We start from the raw sequence: 20,973 nt of genomic DNA on the forward strand, positions 1-20,973 counted from the left end.
CTGGGCCGTGGCCCAGCATATTCATCCCTTCTCCTCACAGGTCCCCACCTCTCCTCTTCGGCCTGGAAGCCCTTGCCGCCACTGGGTCCCTCTACCCAGGCAAAGCCCGCCGATCAGGTCCGCACAGGAGTCTCGCCTCTACCCACCCACGCCCACCGAAGCCTGCCCCGCCTACGCCCGCCCAGGTCTGCCCGTCGCTCTGTGACTCTGGCCGTGTCGCGGCGCCCGGCCCCCGTGTGAGGTCCGAGGCCAAGGTCCCGGCTGCCCCGCCCTGCGCTCCGCCTCCCGCCATGCGCACCCTGCAGCCGCCAGCGCCGGTGGGGGGGGGGGGGGGGCCTGGTTCTTATCGGACTGAGGACCTCGGGGAGGGAGGAAGCTGGGAGGAGGCGGCGGCGGCGGCATCCGTGTGTCCGAGTAGGCGCTTCTTTGGAGCCTGTAGGGTGATCACTTGTTTGTCCAGGCTACGCTCCGAGGCGGCCTAGAGTGCGCATCATGCTTTCGGGAGAGCCTGCAGTGTGGTCATGGTCAGCACGCCCCTCCTCGCCCCAGGGACCGGACACGCGCGCCTGCCCGGCCCTGGTGACGCCTCGGCGCTGGTGTTGGCTCACCGAAAACCTCAGCCACCCAGGCTCCCAGGGACAAAGGGTTCTCAGGTTCTAAGTCAGAAGCCACTCTGGGTGGTGCGTTAATCTCCAGCTGCCCAGTCTGTCCGCCCATCCCCCACCCCGCCCCAGCGGGGTCCCCCTGTCCTGCTTGGTTATCAGAGCTACTGTTGTGACAAAGCAGGCTGTGCTCCATCCCCATTGCTGTCCCTAACCCAGATACTGTGGAGTCAACAGGCTACAGCTTCATGCCTTGCCCCACGGAACCTTCTGGAAGCCCGTGTGTGCAGCACATTGCTCCTCCAGCTCCCCGCATTCTGGGCTCAGGGCGTCCTCTCTCCCCTCCAGGGGACTCTGGAGTCCCAGGGCCAGGGAACGTGAGCTCAGCGGCCAGGGCCCTTGTGGTGAACCGTGCAAAAGCGCAGCTTTGAGCCCCCGTGTTCAGTTCGCCGCCAAAGCAGAGGACATCGTTGGCAGGCTCCTCAACCCTCTAGCTCCAGATCGCGCAGCTCTGAGGCATCCCAGAGCGGGAGGGGGGGGGGGGCACAGACTGAGGTCCCGCCCCTCAGGGGGTCTCCATCTCTCCTGGAACTTCTGAGCCCATCAAGTAAGGCACACCTATGACCAGTGAGCAATGTATTAAGTCCCCTCTCGGACCAGCCCCCATGAACCCTGTTTCTGTCACTGACTTCACTGCAGTAAGCACGAGGCACCACAATATAAACCATTAAATTAAAAACACGTGGTGCCTGTGGAACAAATCCACCCAGCCTCCTTCCTTGGAACCAAGCAGAGGAAGAAGCCCTCCCATCTCTGGGACGTGTGTGGCTACTGGCCACAGCTCCCTGGCCTACTGAGTTCGTGGCCTGGCCACCACCCTGCACTCACCCTGCCAGGGAGCTCACAGCTAGAGGCACCCGTGGAGGCGACAGAGTGCTGGTCACCTTTTCATCAGGACAGCATCTCCCTCAAACACATGGAGATGGAGAAGGAGGGACACCTCCAAGACTGCCAGCTCCAAGAGGCTCCTGGACCAGGAGTGACCTTGAGGGGGTTCAGCATATTTCTTTCAGCCTCTACGGCCATCAGAGAGGGGCAGAAGGGGCAGGTGTGGTACATGCTCCACAGATGACACTGCTGGTGGGAGGGGATCTGCAGAGAGGCACCCACAGGAGTGACCCCTGGTCTGAGCTGCATCACACACACACACACGTTTCAGATGCAGGAACACAGACAGGAGGTGACTTTCTGAGCATCGCAGGCAGCGCAGCAGAACTGGTGCTGAGGGATGAAGCCTGACCCACACAGGAGACCTACCAGGTTTTGAGAATGTTGTATTCAGCAGAACAGTGCCAGCTTAGGCTGAAATGTACAGAGACAAGACAAAGTGCCAAAGGGATGTTGGGTTCCCGAAATTCAAAATGAGAGGTGAGGGCCAGACCATGACTTCCTAGATAAAGATAGAGAGCAGGGCAGGTTCTACAACACCCCAAGATTCCCAGTCCAAGATGAGCTGACCTCTCCCTAAGAAGGGGTGAGTACAGGGCCCTGCACTGTGGTGTAGTGGGTAAGGCTGCATCCCATATGGATGCCTGTTTGAGTCCCAGCTGCTCCTCTTCTGATCCAGCTCTCTGCTTATAGCCTGCCTGGGAGAGCAGTAGAAGATGGCCCCAGTGCTTGGGCCCCTGCATCCACGTGGGAGACCTGCAGGAAGCTCCTGCTACTGGCTTTGGTCTGGCCCAGTCCTGGCTGTTGCAGCCATCTGGGGAGTGAACCAACAGATGGAAGATGTATCTCCTTCTTTCTCTGTAACTCTGCCTTTGAGAGAAATAAATCTTAAAAATAAAGGGGGAGTGGGATGAGCAAGTTGGTGGGCCTGAGCAGACCACAGTTAGTAGTCTTTGCAGTTCTCGGACTCCATTTTGTGGTCTGTTTTCAAGGCAAGAAGTGTTTGCTGGGATTAACTGAATTCAAGGGGGATCTCTGTCTTTCAGAAAGGGTATGTCCTCTAGCCAACATACATCCCCTGCCTTTCTTTCATCTTGTCTAGTCATCCTCCTCCTCCTACCTTTCCTTGAATTCAAAAGAAAATTATGAAATAGTTCAAACATACAAAAAGAGAAAATAACAAAGAACAGTCATGTTCCATCATGCCTAATCTTGCCATACATGCTTCCAATTCTACTTGGGAAATAAAACCCTATAGCTGGCCGGCGCCGCAGCTCACTAGGCTAATCCTCCGCCTTGCGGCGGCGGCACCAAGTTCTAGTCCCGGTTGGGGCGCCGGATTCTGTCCTGGTTGCCCCTCTTCCAGGCCAGCTCTCTGCTGTGGCCCAGGAGGGCAGTGGAGGATGGCCCAAGTGCTTGGGCCCTGCACCCCATGGGAGACCAGGAGAAGCACCTGGCTCCTGCCTTTGGATCAGCGCGGTGCGCCGGCTGCGGTGGACATTGGAGGGTGAACCAACGGCAAAAAGGAAGACCTTTCTTTCTCTCTCTCTCACTGTCCACTCTGCCTGTCAAAAAAATAAATAAATAAAAATAAAAAAAATAAAACCCTATAGCTGCAGTTATGTCCCCTATGTATTCCTGTCTTTGCTCTGCCATAACCATGTCCTGGAGTTGCATGATTTCATACTTGACACCACACACATTCACTCTAACAATATATACTGTAGGCTTGCCTGTGCCTTCTTTTCATTCTACAGTATGTTTTTGAGATGTATCAGTGTTGATACTTATGGTTCCTGGTTAATTTTAACTGCTACACAGTCCAGACAGTCCATTTTAAACCAAAATTTTTAAAATTCAAACTAGGTTTTTGTTTTCCAAGTTGTTTATTGGTGTCTTTTGATATAGTTTTTATTTTTTAAGAAAGATTTATTTATTTATTTGAAAGTCAGAGTTATAAAGAGAGACAGAAGGAGAGGTAGAGAGAGAGGTCTTCCATCCGCTGGTTCACTCCCCAACTGATGGCAAAGGCTGGAGATGTGCCCATCCAAACCCAGGAGCCAGGAGTTCCCTCTGGGTTTCCCATGTAGGTGCAAGGGCCCAAGGATTTGGGCCATCTTCTACTGCTTTCCCAGGCCATAGCAGAGAGCTGGAATGGAAGTGGAGCAGCTGGGACTCGAACAGGCACCCATATGGGATGCCAGCACCGTAGGTGGCGGCTCTACCAGCTACATGTGCTGGGTGAAGCCACAACCATCTACCTTATTATTAATGGATGGGTTCAGCCAATGCTGTATTATAGACCAAAGCCAAAATCAGTCAATTAAATAAGCAAACAAACCAAAGCAGAGTATTGACAATAAAGCTGGATTGTAAAAATATGAAAGCAAGCAGAGTGTTCTCCAGCTGGTTGCTGAAGAGAAGTCTGAGATTTGTAGCATAAAGAGGATCTGTGCTGCTGCTGGTGTGAAGACAGAGGAAAAAGAATGTGGTGGCCTCCCAGAGCAGGCCTCACTGACCAGAGCAGGCCTCACTGATAGCCACAAAGGAGCTGGGGTCCTTGGACCTACTACTTCAGGGAGTGTTGTGTCAGCAACTGGATGAGCCTGGAAGAAACCCAGATGTGCCCAGATGAGGATGCAGCCCTGCCAACATCTTGGTTTAAACTCTGGGCTTGGAATTGTGAGCATAAATCTGTTATTTCGAGCCTTGCAGTTTGTGGTACTTTGTTGTAGCAGCCCCAGGAAACAATACAAACTGTTACCAGAAAGTAGAGTGCTGCAGTAACCAATTAGAATCGGGAAATGTGTAGAAGCTGGAAAATTGTTGAGGCACCAGATAGATGAAGCCCAGAATGCTTGAACACTGGTAGAAATCAGACATTAAAGATTATTCCAGTGAGGGCTCAGAAGGAAGTGAGAAACATGTAATTGGAAACTGGAGGGAATTTGATAGAGTGGCAGAGAACTCGGGTGAACTGTGATCTACTGTTGGGTGGAAAGCAGAACTCATAAGCCACAAACTTGAAGGCATTTCTGGTGTTGTCTAGATTTTCCTTGCTGCTTATAGTAAAATGCAAAAAATGCAAAAGGAAAAGGATAAAATTGAGGATGGAATTAAGCAAAGGGCACACACATGAGAGAGAGAAAAAAACGTATCTGGTGATCTGGGGAAGTCTCAGCCTGGCAGGGTAGCACAAGATGATAAACTAGGAGCTCCCTGTTAGGAAAGTGTGCCCTGAAGAGGGCAGAGTGTGGCTGGACGGTGGCCTGCCAAGGAGACAAGGCACACTCAACCATCTCAACAGAAGCCAGGAATCGGAGCCAGTGCTGTGGTGTAGTGGGTAAAGCCGTTGCCTGCAGTGCCAGCATCCCATATGGGTTCCGGTTCGAGTCCCAGCTGCTCCACTTCTGATCCAGCTCTCTGCTAATGGCCTGGGAAGGCATTACAAGATGGCTCAAGTCCTTGGGCCCCTGCACCCATATGGGAAGACCTGGAGGAAGCTCCTGGCTCCTGGCTCCAGGCTTTGGATCATTGCAGGTCTGGCTGTTGAGGCCAATTGGGGAGTGAAACAGCAGAGGATGGAATACCTCTCTCTCTCTGCCTCTCCTTCCCTCTCTGTGTAATTCTGACTTTCAGATAATTCAATCAATCTCTAAAAAATGAAAACAGAAGCCAGGAATCAAGCAAGGTTTTTTCCAGGAAGATCTGTGGAGGATCCTCTTATCTAATGGCATTGATACTTGGGGCTTGCACAGGAGAGCCACAGGTTTCTGACAATGCTGTGCCATCATCAGTTTATGCTGAAAGTTAGACAGAACACAGTGAAAAGGGGTTGTGGAACACGGGCTGCTAGAGCCACTGGGCTGCAGACCACTAAGGAAAAAAGGAATACTGACTCCAGCGGTGCAAAGCCTTGCATCACAGAGGCCTGATTATATTCAGACCAAGAATCCAAATGGAATTTGCTTTGCTATGCTGGGTTTTGATAATGCTTGGAGCTAGTCACTGTCTCCCTGTCTTCCTTTCCTCCCTGACTTTTTGAAAAAAACAAAAACAAAAAACAAAAACAAACAAAAAAACCCCAAAAAACAGATTTACTTTATTTATTTGAAAGGCAGAGTGAGAGAGACAGACAAAAAGAGAGAGATCCTTCAGCCACTGGTTCACTCCCTGCATGGAAGCGAGGGCCAGGACCAGGACAGGTCAAAGCGAGAAGAAAGGAGTTTCATCCTGATCTCCCACATGGGTGCAGGGGTCCAAGCTCATCAGCAGGAAGCTGGATCAGAAGTCGAGCAGCCACGACTCAGCGCTTTGATATAGGGTGCTGGCCATCACAGGTTGTGCAACCATCTGCATCACAACCCTGGTCCCCTTTCTTTTCTTTCTTAAAGTTTTAGGTTTACAGAAAACTTAAGTGAAAGACACAGTTTACATATACCCTCTGCCCCTCCCCCCTGCCTCTTTCAACATAAAAATTCCCTACATTGGCAAATTATCACCCAGAGCCCATTGTTTACATAAGGACCACACCAGTGCTTTACATTCTGTGGGTCTGGACACGTGTACAGTAACTGTACCCATCATAATCGTCATGGGGTCAAAAAGAGTTATATCCTCTGTGCTCTGCCTGTTCATCCCCCCTTTCCCATCCTCAACCCCTGGTAAGTGTTGGTCTTTTAAGTACCCACAGCTTTGCCTTTTCCAGAATGTCTATGGCCAGAATTACACAGTATGCAGCCTTTTCAGGTTGGCTTCTTTCACCCGGCAACGTGCATTTCAGTTTCCTCTATGCATTTCCATGGCTTAATTTTTTTTTTTTTTTTTTTTTTTTTACGGTGGAATGATATCCATTGCCTGGATGTACCACAGTTTTTCTATTGCCCTACAAAAGGACATCCTGGTTGCCTCCAAGGCTGGGCTACTATGAGTATGTTGCTATCAACGCTTGTGCTCAGGTTTTTGTGTGGACATAAGTTTTCAATTCATTTGGGTAAATATCAACAAGCATGCCTGCTGGATGTATAGTGAGAAATTGTCAAGCTGTCTTCCAAAGTGACTGTTTCATTATGCATTGCCACCAGCAAGGAACCGAGAGCTCCCGCTGCTCTGCCTTTGTGAGTCAGCTCTTCGTCCACACAACTGCTTATGGAAGAAGGTTTCACAGTCCAAGGTCAGGCAGGTCTCTGTAGTTCAGTCATCTGGTGAAGCCAGAGGATGGCAGGTGGAGTGTGGATGGAGGGAGGATCACATAGTGAGCCAGGATACAGAGGGAGAAGCTGTCATAGCACCAGGACAACTGAGCATACTGGAGCGCAGCAGGAGCGCTCCACCAACAAGCAACTGCTGCTGCTTTCACTAGGAATGGGCTGGAGTCCTCCCAGCTTCCTCAAATGCTGCTCACTCCCCACAGTGCAGCCTCAGGAGCCCTCAAGGGCTTCTTGCTGTGGCCTCTGCGCCTGACCCTTACGCTCTGAGGCCTGTCTCAGTGACTGCCTCCCACATGAAGCCCCTGCCTCTGTCCTCCCTCTCCTGAACACATCTGCATTTCCAAATGGAGCATCTCAAGGCTCCAGTTCCTAATGCCCCAATGTGGATCTTCTAATAGTTAGCATATTTGTACACAAACCACTTCCAAGTGTCCCTTCTACTGGAAAACACAGCCCATAGCCCAGACAACTTCATGAAAAGTATTTACATGGCTCTGGCCTGTCCTCATTGGAGAGACACCCATGTGGGGGCTGCTTTGGCTTGTAGCTGCTGGAGGGGCCAACAGCTGCCATGTCACATTCTGCATTCAGGGCTTCAGCCCCTGCACCTCCAAGCAAGGGTAAGACGGGTCAGAGGTGACTCCCTCCCTCCTGGCATCACGTCCATGATGGCAAGGTAAGGCTAGGACAGTGAGGGAAGCCTGTGCAGAGGAGACCCCCAAGACAGCAGTAGCCTCAGCTCCGTGTGCACAGAGGCCCTGCCCTCCCCCATCACCCAGCCAGGTTTCTGTACCCTACAACCCTACAATGGACAGACCATTTTAGGAAACATGCCCTTTCCTGAACCCACACCGCCTCCTGCTCACACCCAGGAGGGCTGAGCATCCTTGGCCTCTCCTGGCGTCCCTCTCACGAGCAGCAGCCAGGGACACAAATGAAACACATTATATAAAGCAAAAAGAAACAGCACATGGCATTTTAAAAAAATGTCTGAAACTATTGTTTTCCTTCTGTTTCTGGATAGAAACGGAGACACTGAAAGCAGAAATCAACACTCTCTTAAGCATACAATACTGTTTCATTTTTGTATAAAACACTAAAGCAGTGTTAGAACGTGCCAGATGTTTATGAAGGCCCTACAGGTATGCTTATCAAAAATTCACAAGCTACCTATAAAGAAAACTTGCCTGTCCTACAGGGAAAACCTGAAATCGGATAAGGCAGTGGGGGCTGTCTTCTCTGGATCTGTCGGAGCAGCCCACAGCAGGGAAGGCAGGAGGACGTGGCCCTGAGAAGGGATTCGCTCCTCTTCACCATTAGCAGAATCTGCCTGCAGCACTTACATGGGCAGAGAGCCCCTCCATGTTTAACAAAAACTGCAAGGAGCCAGCACTGTGGCGTAGTGGGCTAGGCCTCTACCTGCATCACCACCATCTCATGTGTGTGCCTGTTCGAGTTCCAGCTGTTCCACTTCCGATCCAGCTCCTTGCTGATGGCCTGGGAAAGCAGCAGAAGGTGGCCCAAGAGCTTGGGCTCCTGCACTCATGTGGGAGACCCAGAAGAAACTCCTGGCTTTTGCCTTCAAATCAGCCCAGCTCTGGCCATTGGGGCCAGATGGGGAGTGAACCAGTGGATGGAAGACCTTTCTCTCTGCCTCTGCCTCTCTCTGTAATTCTGCCTCTCAAATAAATAAATAAATCATTTTAACAAATTGCATAAAGAAAATGCAACAAGTTTCATGCTGGACAGCTTAGGCCAAGGCCATGCATGGTGACACTGAGCTGGCGTCTTGCATGTGATGGGAGACACAGTCATACTATGGCAGGCATGCTGAAGACTATGTGCTCATGAGTGCCCAGGAGGCCCCATGTGTAAAGTGGCTCCCTCCTTGGCAACAGGTGTTGGAGTACAGCCCTCATCCGAAAGAGTGACCCCCTGGGCAAGGCCGCAGGAAGCTCCCCAACCCCAGGCCTCATCAGAAGGGAACGGCAGACCCAGAGGAGAGACGCCCATCAGCAGCAGGCACCTCTGCACTCCACACTCTCCTAGGTCAGCTTCCTTATACGCCGGTTATGCTTGTCCACGGTCAAGGTTGCTCGGTCCACAGCTGCAGTGATGCCGTCCAGGGCCTCATCCTGCCGCTCTAGCTCTGCCTCAGCATCCAGGGCGAGCCCTTTCAGCTTCCTCAGGACCTGGGGAGAAGCATAAGTGACAGCAGAGGCTGCTTTTTTTCTGTGAATTCTCAGAAATGCACACAGATGATGAGGTAGTTTTCTGTGAGTTGATGGACAGGGCCCTCATAGCTAAACACTTGGGTCTGACCTCTTCTCTGATGTATCTTGGCCACCTATGGGATACCACTGCCTGCTAGCCACCAGCACACAATGAGGGCACCCCGGGCATCTCATCGTGTCCGATGACAGCCTGACAGTGCTGCACATGGACGAGAGCCTCATGCACATGGTGACAAGACATTGGTCTGATGCCCAGGTGCCAATCTGCTTACCTGTCAGCACCCAGGTGCCTAACTGCAGATGGAGGTGGGACAAACAGCTTGAAAAGAGCGAAACCCTCTCTGTGTCTACATGTGAAAGGTGTCATACACAAACAAATGGCAGAACAAAACAAACACAGTCTTCAGCTGCACAGTGCCGTTGTGGTCAGTCTACATATACAACCAGGGTCCCAGACCATTGTAATGGTTATGGAAGTTCCTGTCCATCTAGCGACTTCCTAGCTGTGTGACATTGTAGCACCACCATGTAGCGCATTCCTCACGCATGTGTGGTGACATGGTAAGCACACACTCACTGCTATGCCAGTCATGTAAACACAAAGCACACACAATTATGCACGGTACATGACACTTGGTTGTGATAGTAAGTAATTTTCGTGTTTTTTTCTGTACTACACTTTTATTGTTGGAGTGTACGCTACTTCTGAAAGTCAGTGTAGCACAGAGGTGTTACATTTTCTTTTTTAAATATTTATTTTATTTGAAACGCAGAGTTAGAGACAGAGAAGCAGAAACAGAGAGAGAGAAAGAGAGAGAAAGAGAGACATGGAGAGAGGTCTTCCATCTGCTGGTTCACTACCCAAATGGCCATAATGACCAGAGCTAGGGTGATCTGAAGCCAGGAGCCAGGAGCTTCTCATGGATCTCCCATGTGGGTACAGGGGCCCAAGTACTTGGGCCATCTTCTGTTGCTTTCCCAGGGGCATTAGCAGGGAGCTGGATCAAAAGTGGAGCAGCCAGGACTTGAATCGGCAAAGTATGGGATTCTGGCACTGCAGGTGGCTTTACCTGCTATATCATGGCCCTACAAGCTGCATTTTCTGCATCTCCCACATCAAGTGAGTGACCTATACCACTCAGGTTTGCTAAGTACACTCCATGGTGTTTCTGCATTGACAAAGCTGCCTAATGACGCAGCTCTCAGAACCTGTCCCTGTTAACACTGCATGACTGATCCAACCCGAGGGCAGAGGCACAACCTAACCCCAAGCAGCACTGTACACAAAGTACCAGGCACAGGCACCAAGAGCCCTGAGCAGTCCAGGTCCCGGCAGGGAGGACACGGGATAATTAGAAGATGTGGGGTGCCCAGGAAATGCCACAGAGCCACTGGGGTGCAGCCACAGGGCAGCCCTACTGTGGCCACAGGACTCATGCCCACTTCATGCGGTCTCAGTTAACTGCAGTTCTGTGGAGACCACCACATATGGATCTCACTTCACCTACCCACAGAGCTGGGTTTAAAACCTCAGTGCTTGCAGGAGACAGCACAGAGGAATAGTCAAGAACAACCACTTGTGATGCACTTTTTTTTCTTTTCTTTCTTTCTTCTTCTTCTTCTTCTTTTTTTTTTTTTTTTTTTTGACAGGCAGAGTGGATAGTGAGAGAGAGACAGAGAGAAAGGTCTTCCTTTTTGCCGTTGGTTCACCCTCCAATTGCCGCTGAGGCTGGTGCACTGCGGCTGGCGCATCGCGCTGATCCAAAGCCAGGAGCCAGGTGCTTCTCCTGGTCTCCCATGCGGGTGCAGGGCCCAAGCAATTGGGCCATCCTCCACTGCCTTGGCGGGCCATAGCAGAGAGCTGGCCTGGAAGAGGGGCAACCGGGATAGAATCCGGTGCCCCAACCGGGACTAGAACCCGGTGTGCTGGCACCGCAAGGTAGAGGATTAGCCTGTTGAGCCACGGTGCCGGCCGTGATTCACTTTCACACCCTCCTCTGGGCAGGTGACAGGAGCCTCGGGAAGACAAGGCTGCTGCTGCAGGAAAGATGTGGGAGGAAGGTGGCTGCGCCAGGAGCTGATGCAGTAAGAAAAGGAGTTGACAAGGCTGCAACACCAGAAAAAGGAGGAAAAGAGGAGGAGGAGGAAGACGATGATAAATAAGTTGGGTCTAAGACAGGATTGTTTCCTGTAAAATGCATTTGACCCCTTTACGCAACTCCTTTTAAGAAAAAAATGGAAATGTAAGTCTGTGTAAGATTTGTTTCCAGCTATGCAGAGTCTGGTTTTGCAGCTAACACATGAGGGGATGTGTCTTCAGACAGCCCTGTCCGTGGGTGTTTCCAGCAGCCTCGGCCCCTTCCCAGCACAGTATGGGGCTGTAAGCTGGCATGGAAAGTAAAGCAAGTTCCTGTTGGTGCCCAGCACAAATCAGCTACACATTGGGGATGGCAGTTTTCATCTTCAATTGTTTCTGATGCAGCTTATAGGAAATAACTGTTGTTCCATTAACTGAATATGGTTATATAATACCCATAAAAGCTGCAATTTTGGCCGGTGCCGCGGCTCACTTGGCTAATCCTCCACCTGCGGCACCGGCACCCCAGGTTCTAGTCCCGGTTGCGGTGCCGGATTCTGTCCCAGTTGCTTCTCTTCCAGTCCAGCTCTCTGCTGTGACCTGCGAAGGCAGTGGAGGATGGCCCAAGTCCTTGGGCCATGCACCCGCATGGGAGACCAGGAGGAAGCACCTGGCTCCTGGCTTCGGATCGGCACAGTGCGCCGGCTGTAGCGGCCATTTGGGGGGTGAACCAACGGAAGGAAGACCTTTCTGTCTGTCTCTCTCACTGTCTAACTCTGCCTGTCAAAAAAAAAAAAAAAAAAAAAAAAAAGCTGCAACTTTGTAAACTTTGCTACACTGATGCCCAGGGAAGGGGCCGCAGCTGCAACCATGCAGTTGAACATCAGGAACCCAGAATCTGGACTCAAGGAAGGCCTCACTGACAGTCTTGGCCTGGCCATGTGCTTGCACCTGACCAGTGAGTGAGTAAAAGAGCCAAGGTAGGGGTGGCCAGCAAAGAAAAATCCAACTTCTCCATAGGTGGCAACTTACATCCATTTGAATGAGGAGCACATGGTGAAGCAGATTCTGCAGGGAGGCTGCCAGGCCCTCTCTGCAGACAGAGTAGGAGTGGAGGAGCTGAGGTCACACAGCAAGTCCATAACTGAGGTAGGGTGAGCCTATCCTCCTCCCACACACGGCGTCTGTGCTGTGAGGCTACCTTTCTTCCCACACACGGTGTCCGTGCTGTGAGGCCACCTTTCTTCCCACACCTGGTGTCCGTGCTGTGAGCCCACCTCTCCTTCCACACACGGTGTCCGTGCTGTGAGCCCATCTCTCCTTCCACACGTGGCGTCCGTGCTATAAGCCCATCTCCCCTTCCACACACGGTGTCCGTGCTGTGAGCCCACCTCTCCTTCCACACACGGCGTCTGTGCTGTCAGCCCACCTCTCCTTCCACACACGGCGTCGGTGCTGTCAGCCCATCTTTCTTTCCACACACGGTGTTCGTGCTGTCAGCCCATCCCTCCTTCCACACACGGCGTCGGTGCTGTCAGCCCACCTCTCCTTCCACACACGGCGTCTGTGCTGTCAGCTCACCTCTCCTCCCATATACGGTGTCTGTGCTGTGAGTCCATCTCTCCTTCCACACACGGCGTAGGTGCTGTCAGCCCATCTCCCCTTTTGTCATTCAGCATCCATCTGTGAGCCCATCTCTCCTTCCACACACGGCGCCCATGCTGTGAGCCCATTCCTCCTTCAACACATGCCGTCCATGCTGTGAGCCCATCTCCCCTTCCACACACGGTGCCCATGCTGTGAGCCCATCTCTCCTTCCACACACGGTGTCTGTGCTGTGAGCTCATCTCTCCTTCCACACACGGCGCCCATGCTGTGAGCCCATTCCTCCTTCAACACACGGCGTCCGTGCTGTGAGCCCACCTCTCCTTCCACACGCGGTGTTCGTGCTGTGAGCCCATCTCTCCTTCCACACACGGTGTCCGTGCTGTGAGCCCATCCCTCCTTCCACACATGGCGTCTGTGCTGTCAGCCCACCTCTCCTCCCACACACGGCGTCTGTGCTGTCAGCCCACCTCTCCTCCTACATACGGTGTCTGTGCTGTGAGTCCATCTCTCCTTCCACACACGGTGTAGGTGCTGTCAGCCCATCTCCCCTTTTTTCATTCGGCATCCATCTGTGAGCCCATCTCTCCTTCCACACACGGCGCCCATGCTGTGAGCCCATCTCTCCTTCCACACACGGTGTCTGTGCTGTGAGCCCATCTCCCCTTCCACACACGGTGTCTGTGCTGTGAGCCCATCTCCCCTTCCACACACGGTGCCCATGCTGTGAGCCCATCTCTCCTTCCACACACGGTGTCTGTGCTGTGAGCCCATTCCTCCTTCAACACATGCCGTCCATGCTGTGAGCCCATCCCTCCTTCCATACACGGCATCTGTGCTGTGAGCCCATCTCCCCTTCCACACACGGTGTCCGTGCTGTGAGCCCATCCCTCGTTCCACACAAGGTGTCCGTTTCGTGATCTGCATCCTGAGACATGAACACATCCTGATTCCAGCCGGCAGTCTCAGACAGCAGCCTTCCTGCTCCCTCTGGGACATGGTGGAAACTCCATCAGTTGAGTCATTACTTAGAAACTGGCCAGAGTGCTGGAAACTCGACTGTGGGGTCAGCAGCCCTGGGGGGATGGCCGGATGACCTCATACAGTAGGTCTTTTCCATCTCCTGTTCCTATGATCTCATATGGCTGATGCCCAAACAGCATAATGAAAAAGAAAAACAAATCACAGCTCACCACCATGGCAGGCAGGTTCTTCCCTGCCATTTTCCCTGGTTGACTAATCCTCTCTCATCTGCCTCCACTCTAACAAGAAGGTCCTTCCACCAGGACTTGGCATGAAGAAATAACCTTTGCCACCCAACCCCACATTCCACAATGTCCCCTGGGGAGGCCTCCTGGTGTCACATGCATAGGCCACACACACCCCTAGTGGCTCTCCTATGCAACCTCTGTGTCCTGTCAATCACATAAAAATGCAATTCAAGTTTACATCAATGTGCCACATAACGACATTCAGGTCACCAATGGTGGTCCCATCAGATTACATCGCCAGTGACAGAGCCGTCCTGGTTTGTGGAAGTGCACTGTCTGATGTTTGCACAAAGATGAAATTGCCTGCTGACTGACTTCTCAGAACCTGTCTGTCTCAATGTTCAAGTGATGTGTGACTGTATTTATAGTGTTTTTGGGACCACAAGGCTCCACATTATACACAATGACCTCTTTGCACACGAGCTGAGAGCAGGGGCATGGGATGTGACCATACTGTAGCCTGACATTCCTGTCAGAGTTTAGGGTGTGAATACTTCTAATGTGGCAACACAGAGAACCTGCTCTCTCTGAAGCTAGCTGCTCCCTGCAGCACAGGTCACTGTTACTCCTGGCTCTGTTCTGGTAAGAATACTGCACAAAGAAGATGAGAAACAGAGAGAGAAGTTGTGAAGACAGTTAAAGTTATCCATAATCCATATCGTTCTTTGCCAGATTAGCGGCACAGGCAGTACATCCCTAATCTGAAAATCCGAATTCCAAAATGATCCAAAATCTGAAATTTCATGAGCACCAACATGATGTCACACACGAAGCCCACCCCTGAACCCCTGTGATGGGTCTCAGTGCAGGTGCTTTAGAAATAATGAATAAATTGCCTTCACACTGCATGTCTGAGTGCATACGAGACGTACGTGAATTTCATGTAAGACATCTGATTATATGCATGCAAAGATTTCAAAATCCAAAAATATCTGAAATCCTAACACTTCTGGTTCCAACCATTTTGGATAAGAGATATTCAGCTTGTATCAGTAACATCTTTTCCTATCCCTATATCCACATACTCTCACTTGGGAATAAATATACTTTTGTTTCTGTTTTTTTTTCCAACCTCTAGCTAGGGTGCCCTAAATAAAAGCTAAGAGTTATGGGATCCCTGAAGTGTACTGAACATTGCTTTAAGAACGTCACACATTTTAACTCACTTAATCCTCAAACAAACTCTGTTTCAAAAATGAGACCCAGACAGGCTGGGCAACCCAGCCCCCTACAGGAATGCTTGGCTTCCATTCACTAAGAGTTGAGCCGCCTCCTGGCAGAGACAAGAGACAGGACTGGATACCCCCATGGCAAACCATGCACTGATCATGCAGGCCTGCTGTAAATGCCTCAGTCTTAGCACCAGGACACATCTCTTGCAAAATGGCAAAAGGGCCCACAGCGGGCTGGGACCTGGACCTGTACTATCTCTCACAGTCCTTGAGTGGCTGAGGCAAAACCCCACTAAAAGGAAAGCCAAGAAACAATTTAAAAATCTCAAACACATACACACTGATTGCATAGAAAATGACAGAGGAGTTCACTTTGGTACTTAACCCAATTATGTTCAAAATATCATCACCTTATCATGGCAACAGCATAAAATACCATTGGTGACATATTGTGTTATTTTTACTATGCAGACCCTGAAAGCCAGTGTGAACGCCACACTAATGGCACACGAGAATTTGGACAACCCACGGTTCAGGTGTGGAGGAGAACCATGGCACCCCACGAGCCCTGTCCCACATAGGCTGTCCACAGAGCCATCTCCACCACAGCCTCTGGGCTTCTACATTTCTATCACCAATACCCTCGAAAAGCTGAGGGAACTGCCTTTTCCCAGACCACAGTGGAACAGTGGCTAAGTCAAGGATCTCTATATTCCTGAATCCTTGCCTGACATGCACAGCAGTAACACATACAAATAATCATCTTTGGCACAGACTGGCATCTCTGACAAGAGTTTGGGCATTTTATTGCATACATACTCAAAATAATGGCTGGTTCTTGTTCAACTTTTTGATGTAGAGAAAGTCTCACCAATTTGAAAGCCTTATAAATAGACCTCAATGCAAACAGCCTGTTGAGACGTTTGCCTGCCTGCCAAAACAGTACTTGCAACTAACACTGCAAAGATGCAAGTGAGATCTTTACAGCCACTTGGTCTGCAGAAAAAGAAAATCACCGAGTTAACCTCCAGACTACTGGTACTTCTGGAATACAGTCCAGATTATTTTTCCTTTAAGTGAGGGACTGAAGTAATTAAATGGCATCATGTACATTCCATATAACAGGGGATGGAAAGAATGGAGAATATGAAGTCTGGCCAAACCTTAAAAACAGTTGTTCCTTCTGTGGCCCAGGGTGACAAGCTGTCTAGTCATCAATGCATGAAGTCGCCAACTTCTGAAATATCAAGGGGCCTCTCTGGGAGTCCTCACTGGGCTCTGAGTCAAAGACAGAACTCAAAACGGACTCATCCCCAAGCCGTCATTACACTAATAAATAAACCCAGTAACCAGTCACAATTTTACTTCCATAGAAATGATCTGAAATAGTGCTTTAAGTTTAAGGAGAAACAGAGGTTTATAAACTCCAAAAAGATTTTTGGTCTACATTAGGATGGGCAAGACGTAAACACACGGGTGAGTGTGGTCCAGGAGAGGAAGAGTGAATGAGACCTTAGGTGTTTGGCTCACAGTGGTCACGGATGCCCAAACAGTGCCAAGCAGTGATCAGTGGCTGGGAAGGAAGCAGGCTGGGTGACTCAGGCAGACAGCAGAGGTACAACTGGGACAGCTCTATAGGGGAGACAGAGAGATGGGGTGATGGTCACAGTCCCCAGGGGAGCACAGAGCTTACTTTCCTCAATGGTGATTGTGAGGAATTCTTTGGGCCCTGCTTCTCTAAGGAAGAACTTACAATAGCCTCCATCCTCACAGAGCTCCTGAGACCCAGGACGAGCACCATCAAGACCATCTGGACTGACAGCAATGATATGTCAGGGGAGCCACAGGAACAGACAAAGAGAGCTTGCCCTTCTCACCATGTCCATTTGCTTTATAAAGACAGAAAATAAGTATGGAAAAGCAGTTTAGTGAGGTAGAATGTGTGTCCTCACCAAAAGATATATGCTTACTTGTAGATACCACCAAGGGGCAAGGCCGGGCACCAGTGGCCTGAGCCCACCAGTGTCTGCCCCGCATGACTATGGCCCGGAAGACGCACTCCTCACCCCCAAACGCCCTGTGTGACCATGGCCCAGAGGACACGCTCCTCACCCCCAAACGCCCTGTGTGACCATGGCCTGGAGGATGTGCTCCTCACCCCCAAACGCCCTGTGTGACCATGGCCTGGAGGACACGCTCCTCACCCCCAAACGCCCTGTGTGACCATGGCCTGGAGGACGCGCTCCTCACCCCCAAACGCCCTGTGTGACCATGGCCTGGAGGACGCGCTCCTCACCCCCAAACGCCCTGTGTGACCATGGCCTGGAGGACGCGCTCCTCACCCCCAAACGCCCTGTGTGACCATGGCCTGGAGGACGCGCTCCTCACCCCCAAACGCCCTGTGTGACCATGGCCTGGAGGACGCGCTCCTCACCCCCAAACGCCCTGTGTGACCATGGCCTGGAGGACACGCTCCTCACCCCCAAACGCCCTGTGTGACCATGGCCCGGAGGACACGCTCCTCACCCCCAAACGCCCTGTGTGACCATGGCCCGGAGGACACGCTCCTCACCCCTAAATGCCCTGTGTGACCATAACCAGAGGATGCGCTCCCCGCTCCCGCCGTATACTGGCTGTTCTCTCCGCCTAGAGTCTGAGAAGAGAAGAGGGTCTGCTGTACCTTTTTGCAGCACCTCAGGACGTGGAGCACAGCGGCATGGCACTGAGTGTCTGCAATGAGTTAGCATTAGCTCGGCTGCCTGCCCTGGGCTGTTATTAAGCTGACTCACCCAGAATCTGTGAATATTCTTGCAGTGAGAAATTAGCAACCATTTAAGAATAGAGCTGGGATAAATCAAGCTGTCTGCAACTCCAAATAGTTCTACCAGTCGGGGCCATTAATATGCTATGGGGAAGATGAAGGGGGGAGAGTTGACTCTCCTTGCAGCCAAAGCCCTGGGGGCTGGAAGGAACGTTCTGCTGTGATCTGTCACATTCAGCACTCAGAGACCACCCCAGACCACACTCCCCACAGCTGCATTCCTAGGGGCCCCTCCATCCTCAGGGCCACCACCACACACACACACACACTGCAAGGCCGAAGCTGACCATGGTCAGGACTGTGCTTTTCTGAGGGGCCTTGGAGCTGGCTGGGGGTTGGGTCCTCAGAGACCTGTGAACCTTGCACGACATGTGCTGGCGGCTGCTGGTGACAAGTGAATATTCTCTCCCAAGGCCCAGGAAATGGCCCTGGAGAGTGAGGGCAACTCCAGCAATCCATATGACTCCCTTCCCCCAGATTGGAAAAGAAGCTGACTGTTGAAGAGTGTGGTGAAACCTCAGTAAATGAAATTGTCGACTTACTTAAGCCAGGTGCCACTGAAGGTTCATCTCACATGTGGGACTATGCACCCCAGTGGTACCCTCAAATCAGGAAACAAACTGAAAACGCATTCAGAGTGGGCTTCCTCAACGCTGAGCAGAGCCCCAGCCAGCTTTTTCATTCAGAGCTTATAGGCACTGAACACTCTGCTTGCCCTGCCACAGGCCACATTCTCTCTTCGTTCTTAGACTTGCGGTAGAAGCCTCTTCTGTACAAAGTGGACCTCTGGGAGAAATGAATCACACAGCTAAGCGGCGGCAATGGCCCCTCCCCCCTCTCAGCAGGGGACAGCGATGGCACTGTCAGGGCCTGCAGCCACTGGTCTCCCTGGACATACCCCCTGGTAAGCATTCAGGATAACTCAATATGTCCAAACCTCAGGATCCACTTCTCACTCTGAACCAAAAGCCATAATACTTGTAAACCATCCTTTAAAATTAGTAAAAAGGATGTCCATGATGAAGAGAATATCTAGAGAGGAGATCAGTAAGGAAACGCAGGACTGGAAGAACCCCAGGACCCCACAGGACCCACGAGACATAATTCAGAGCCAGCACAATGCCCACTCTGCTCCAGCACAGATGGTGTGCTGGCAGCGAGACTCCATGTGCTCAAGCAGACTGAAACTAGAAATGTGGCAAATTACGACATTCACTAACAGATGGAAATTAAACACCCAAAGAGTCAAAGAAGGGTAATTAGGAAAACATTTGAGATAAATGAAAATGAAAACACAACATATTAAGACAATAGTGAGGGGCTGGCACTGTGGCACAGTGGGTTAATGCCCTGGCCTGAAGCGCCAGCATCCCATATGGGCGCCGGTTCAAGACCTGGCTGGCTCCACTTCCAATCCAGCTCTCTGCTGTGGCCTGGGAAAGCCGTAGAAGATGGTCCAAATCCTTGGGCCCCTGCACCCGTGTAGGAGACCCGGAGGAAGTTCCTGGCTACTGGCTTCAGCTCCGGCCATTGCGGCCAACTGGGGAGTAAACCATCGGATGGAAGACCTCTCTCTCTCTCTGCCTCTGCCTCTCCTCTCTGTGTAACTCTGACTTTCAAATAAAATAAATAAAATCTTTAAAAATAAAAAAATTTTAAAAAGACAATAGTGAAATAAATCCATGTGAGATGCATCCAGGGTATAGGGGAATGCAACATGAGAAATCAGCATGAGACACTGTATCCCCAGCACAGGGAAAAATCACATGATCGATTTGCTAAGAAAAAACACTGCTGGAGCCAGCATCCCATGTGGGATGCTCTACTTCCAATTCAGCTCCCTGCTAATGACCTGGGAAAACAGGGGAGGATGGCCCAACTGCTTGGGCCCCTGCACCCATGTAGGAGACCTGGATGAAACTCCTGGCTCCTGGCTTCAGCCTGGCCCAGACCCAGGCACTGTGGCCATCTGGGTTGTGAACCAGCAGATGGAAGATCTCTGTCTGTTTCCCTCTCTCTCTCTCTCTAACTCTTTCAAATAAATAAATAAATACATACATAAATATTTAAAAAAGGGAAGATAAAGAAAAAACACTGCCAAAATTCAACATGCTTCCATAACAAAAAACACAGGTGACCATAAACAGAAGGAACTCCTGTAACGTGATTAAGGGCATTTGTGAGAAGCACACAGCTAGCAGCACAGTCAGTGGGAAGGACTGGAAGCACTCCCTTAAGATCAGGAAAGATGTGAGAAAGCCCATACTCACCACTCAGCACAGTGCTGCTTTGTGCACAAGCCCAGCCAAAGCAATTAGGCAAGAAAAGAAAAAAGGCACACATGTTGGAAAGCAGTAAAACTATCTGTTTGCAGATGACATAATCTTTATATGTAGAAAACCCTAAAGATTTCCCTCACACATATGAAAAAAACCCTGTCATATCTAATAAACAAATTCAGTAAAGTTGTAGAATATACAATCAATGCAACCAGGGCAGGTGTTGTGCAGTAGGTAAAGTGCCACTTGTGACTCGGGGATCCCAAACTGGAATGCCAGTTTTGAGTTCCAGCTGTGCTGCTTTCCATTCACCTCTCTGCTAATGTGCCTGGAAGAGCAGTGGAAGATGGTCTAAGTGCTGGGGTCCCTGCCATCCACATGGGAGACCCAGATGAAGTTCTGAATCCCTGGCTTCAGCCTAGACCAGCTCTAGTCATTTGGGGAATGAGCCAGCAGATGTAAGATGTCTGTCTGTCTGTCTGTCTATCTATCCCTCTCCTCCCCTCTGTAAATCTGCCTTTCAAATATGTAAATATTAAAAAAATCAATACAACCAAAACCAGTTGTATTTCCGTATAGCATTCATAAAGAATCAAAAAGGAAATTAATAATTCCATTTACAATAGCATCCATCTCCCAGAAAAAACCACCTAGGAATAAATTTATCTAAGGATGCGAAACACTTGCATACTACAAACTACCAACATTTCTAAAATGGAAAGACATCCTGACTTCCTGAATACAAGACTTAATA

General features: G+C 50.7%; 1 protein-coding gene across 2 annotated transcripts in view; it reads right to left on the reverse strand.

Annotated features, from left to right (window-relative positions):
- Positions 1 to 20,973, reverse strand: part of SNAP47 (synaptosome associated protein 47) — an 86,907-nt gene that overhangs the window by 24,226 nt on the left and 41,708 nt on the right. Inside the window, exon 5 of one of the 2 annotated variants that reach the window (XM_062189372.1) lies at positions 8,787 to 8,952. The exons of the other annotated variant lie outside the window; for it this stretch is intronic. Within the exon in view, the coding sequence (XP_062045356.1) occupies positions 8,806 to 8,952 (147 nt within the window). The 3' untranslated portion in view covers positions 8,787 to 8,805. The remainder of the gene's footprint in view (positions 1 to 8,786; positions 8,953 to 20,973) is intronic. 2 annotated transcript variants of the gene reach the window in all.

The sequence above is a fragment of the Lepus europaeus genome, chromosome 4 (assembly GCF_033115175.1).
Source record: "Lepus europaeus isolate LE1 chromosome 4, mLepTim1.pri, whole genome shotgun sequence".
NCBI classification, from domain to species: Eukaryota; Metazoa; Chordata; class Mammalia; order Lagomorpha; family Leporidae; genus Lepus; species Lepus europaeus.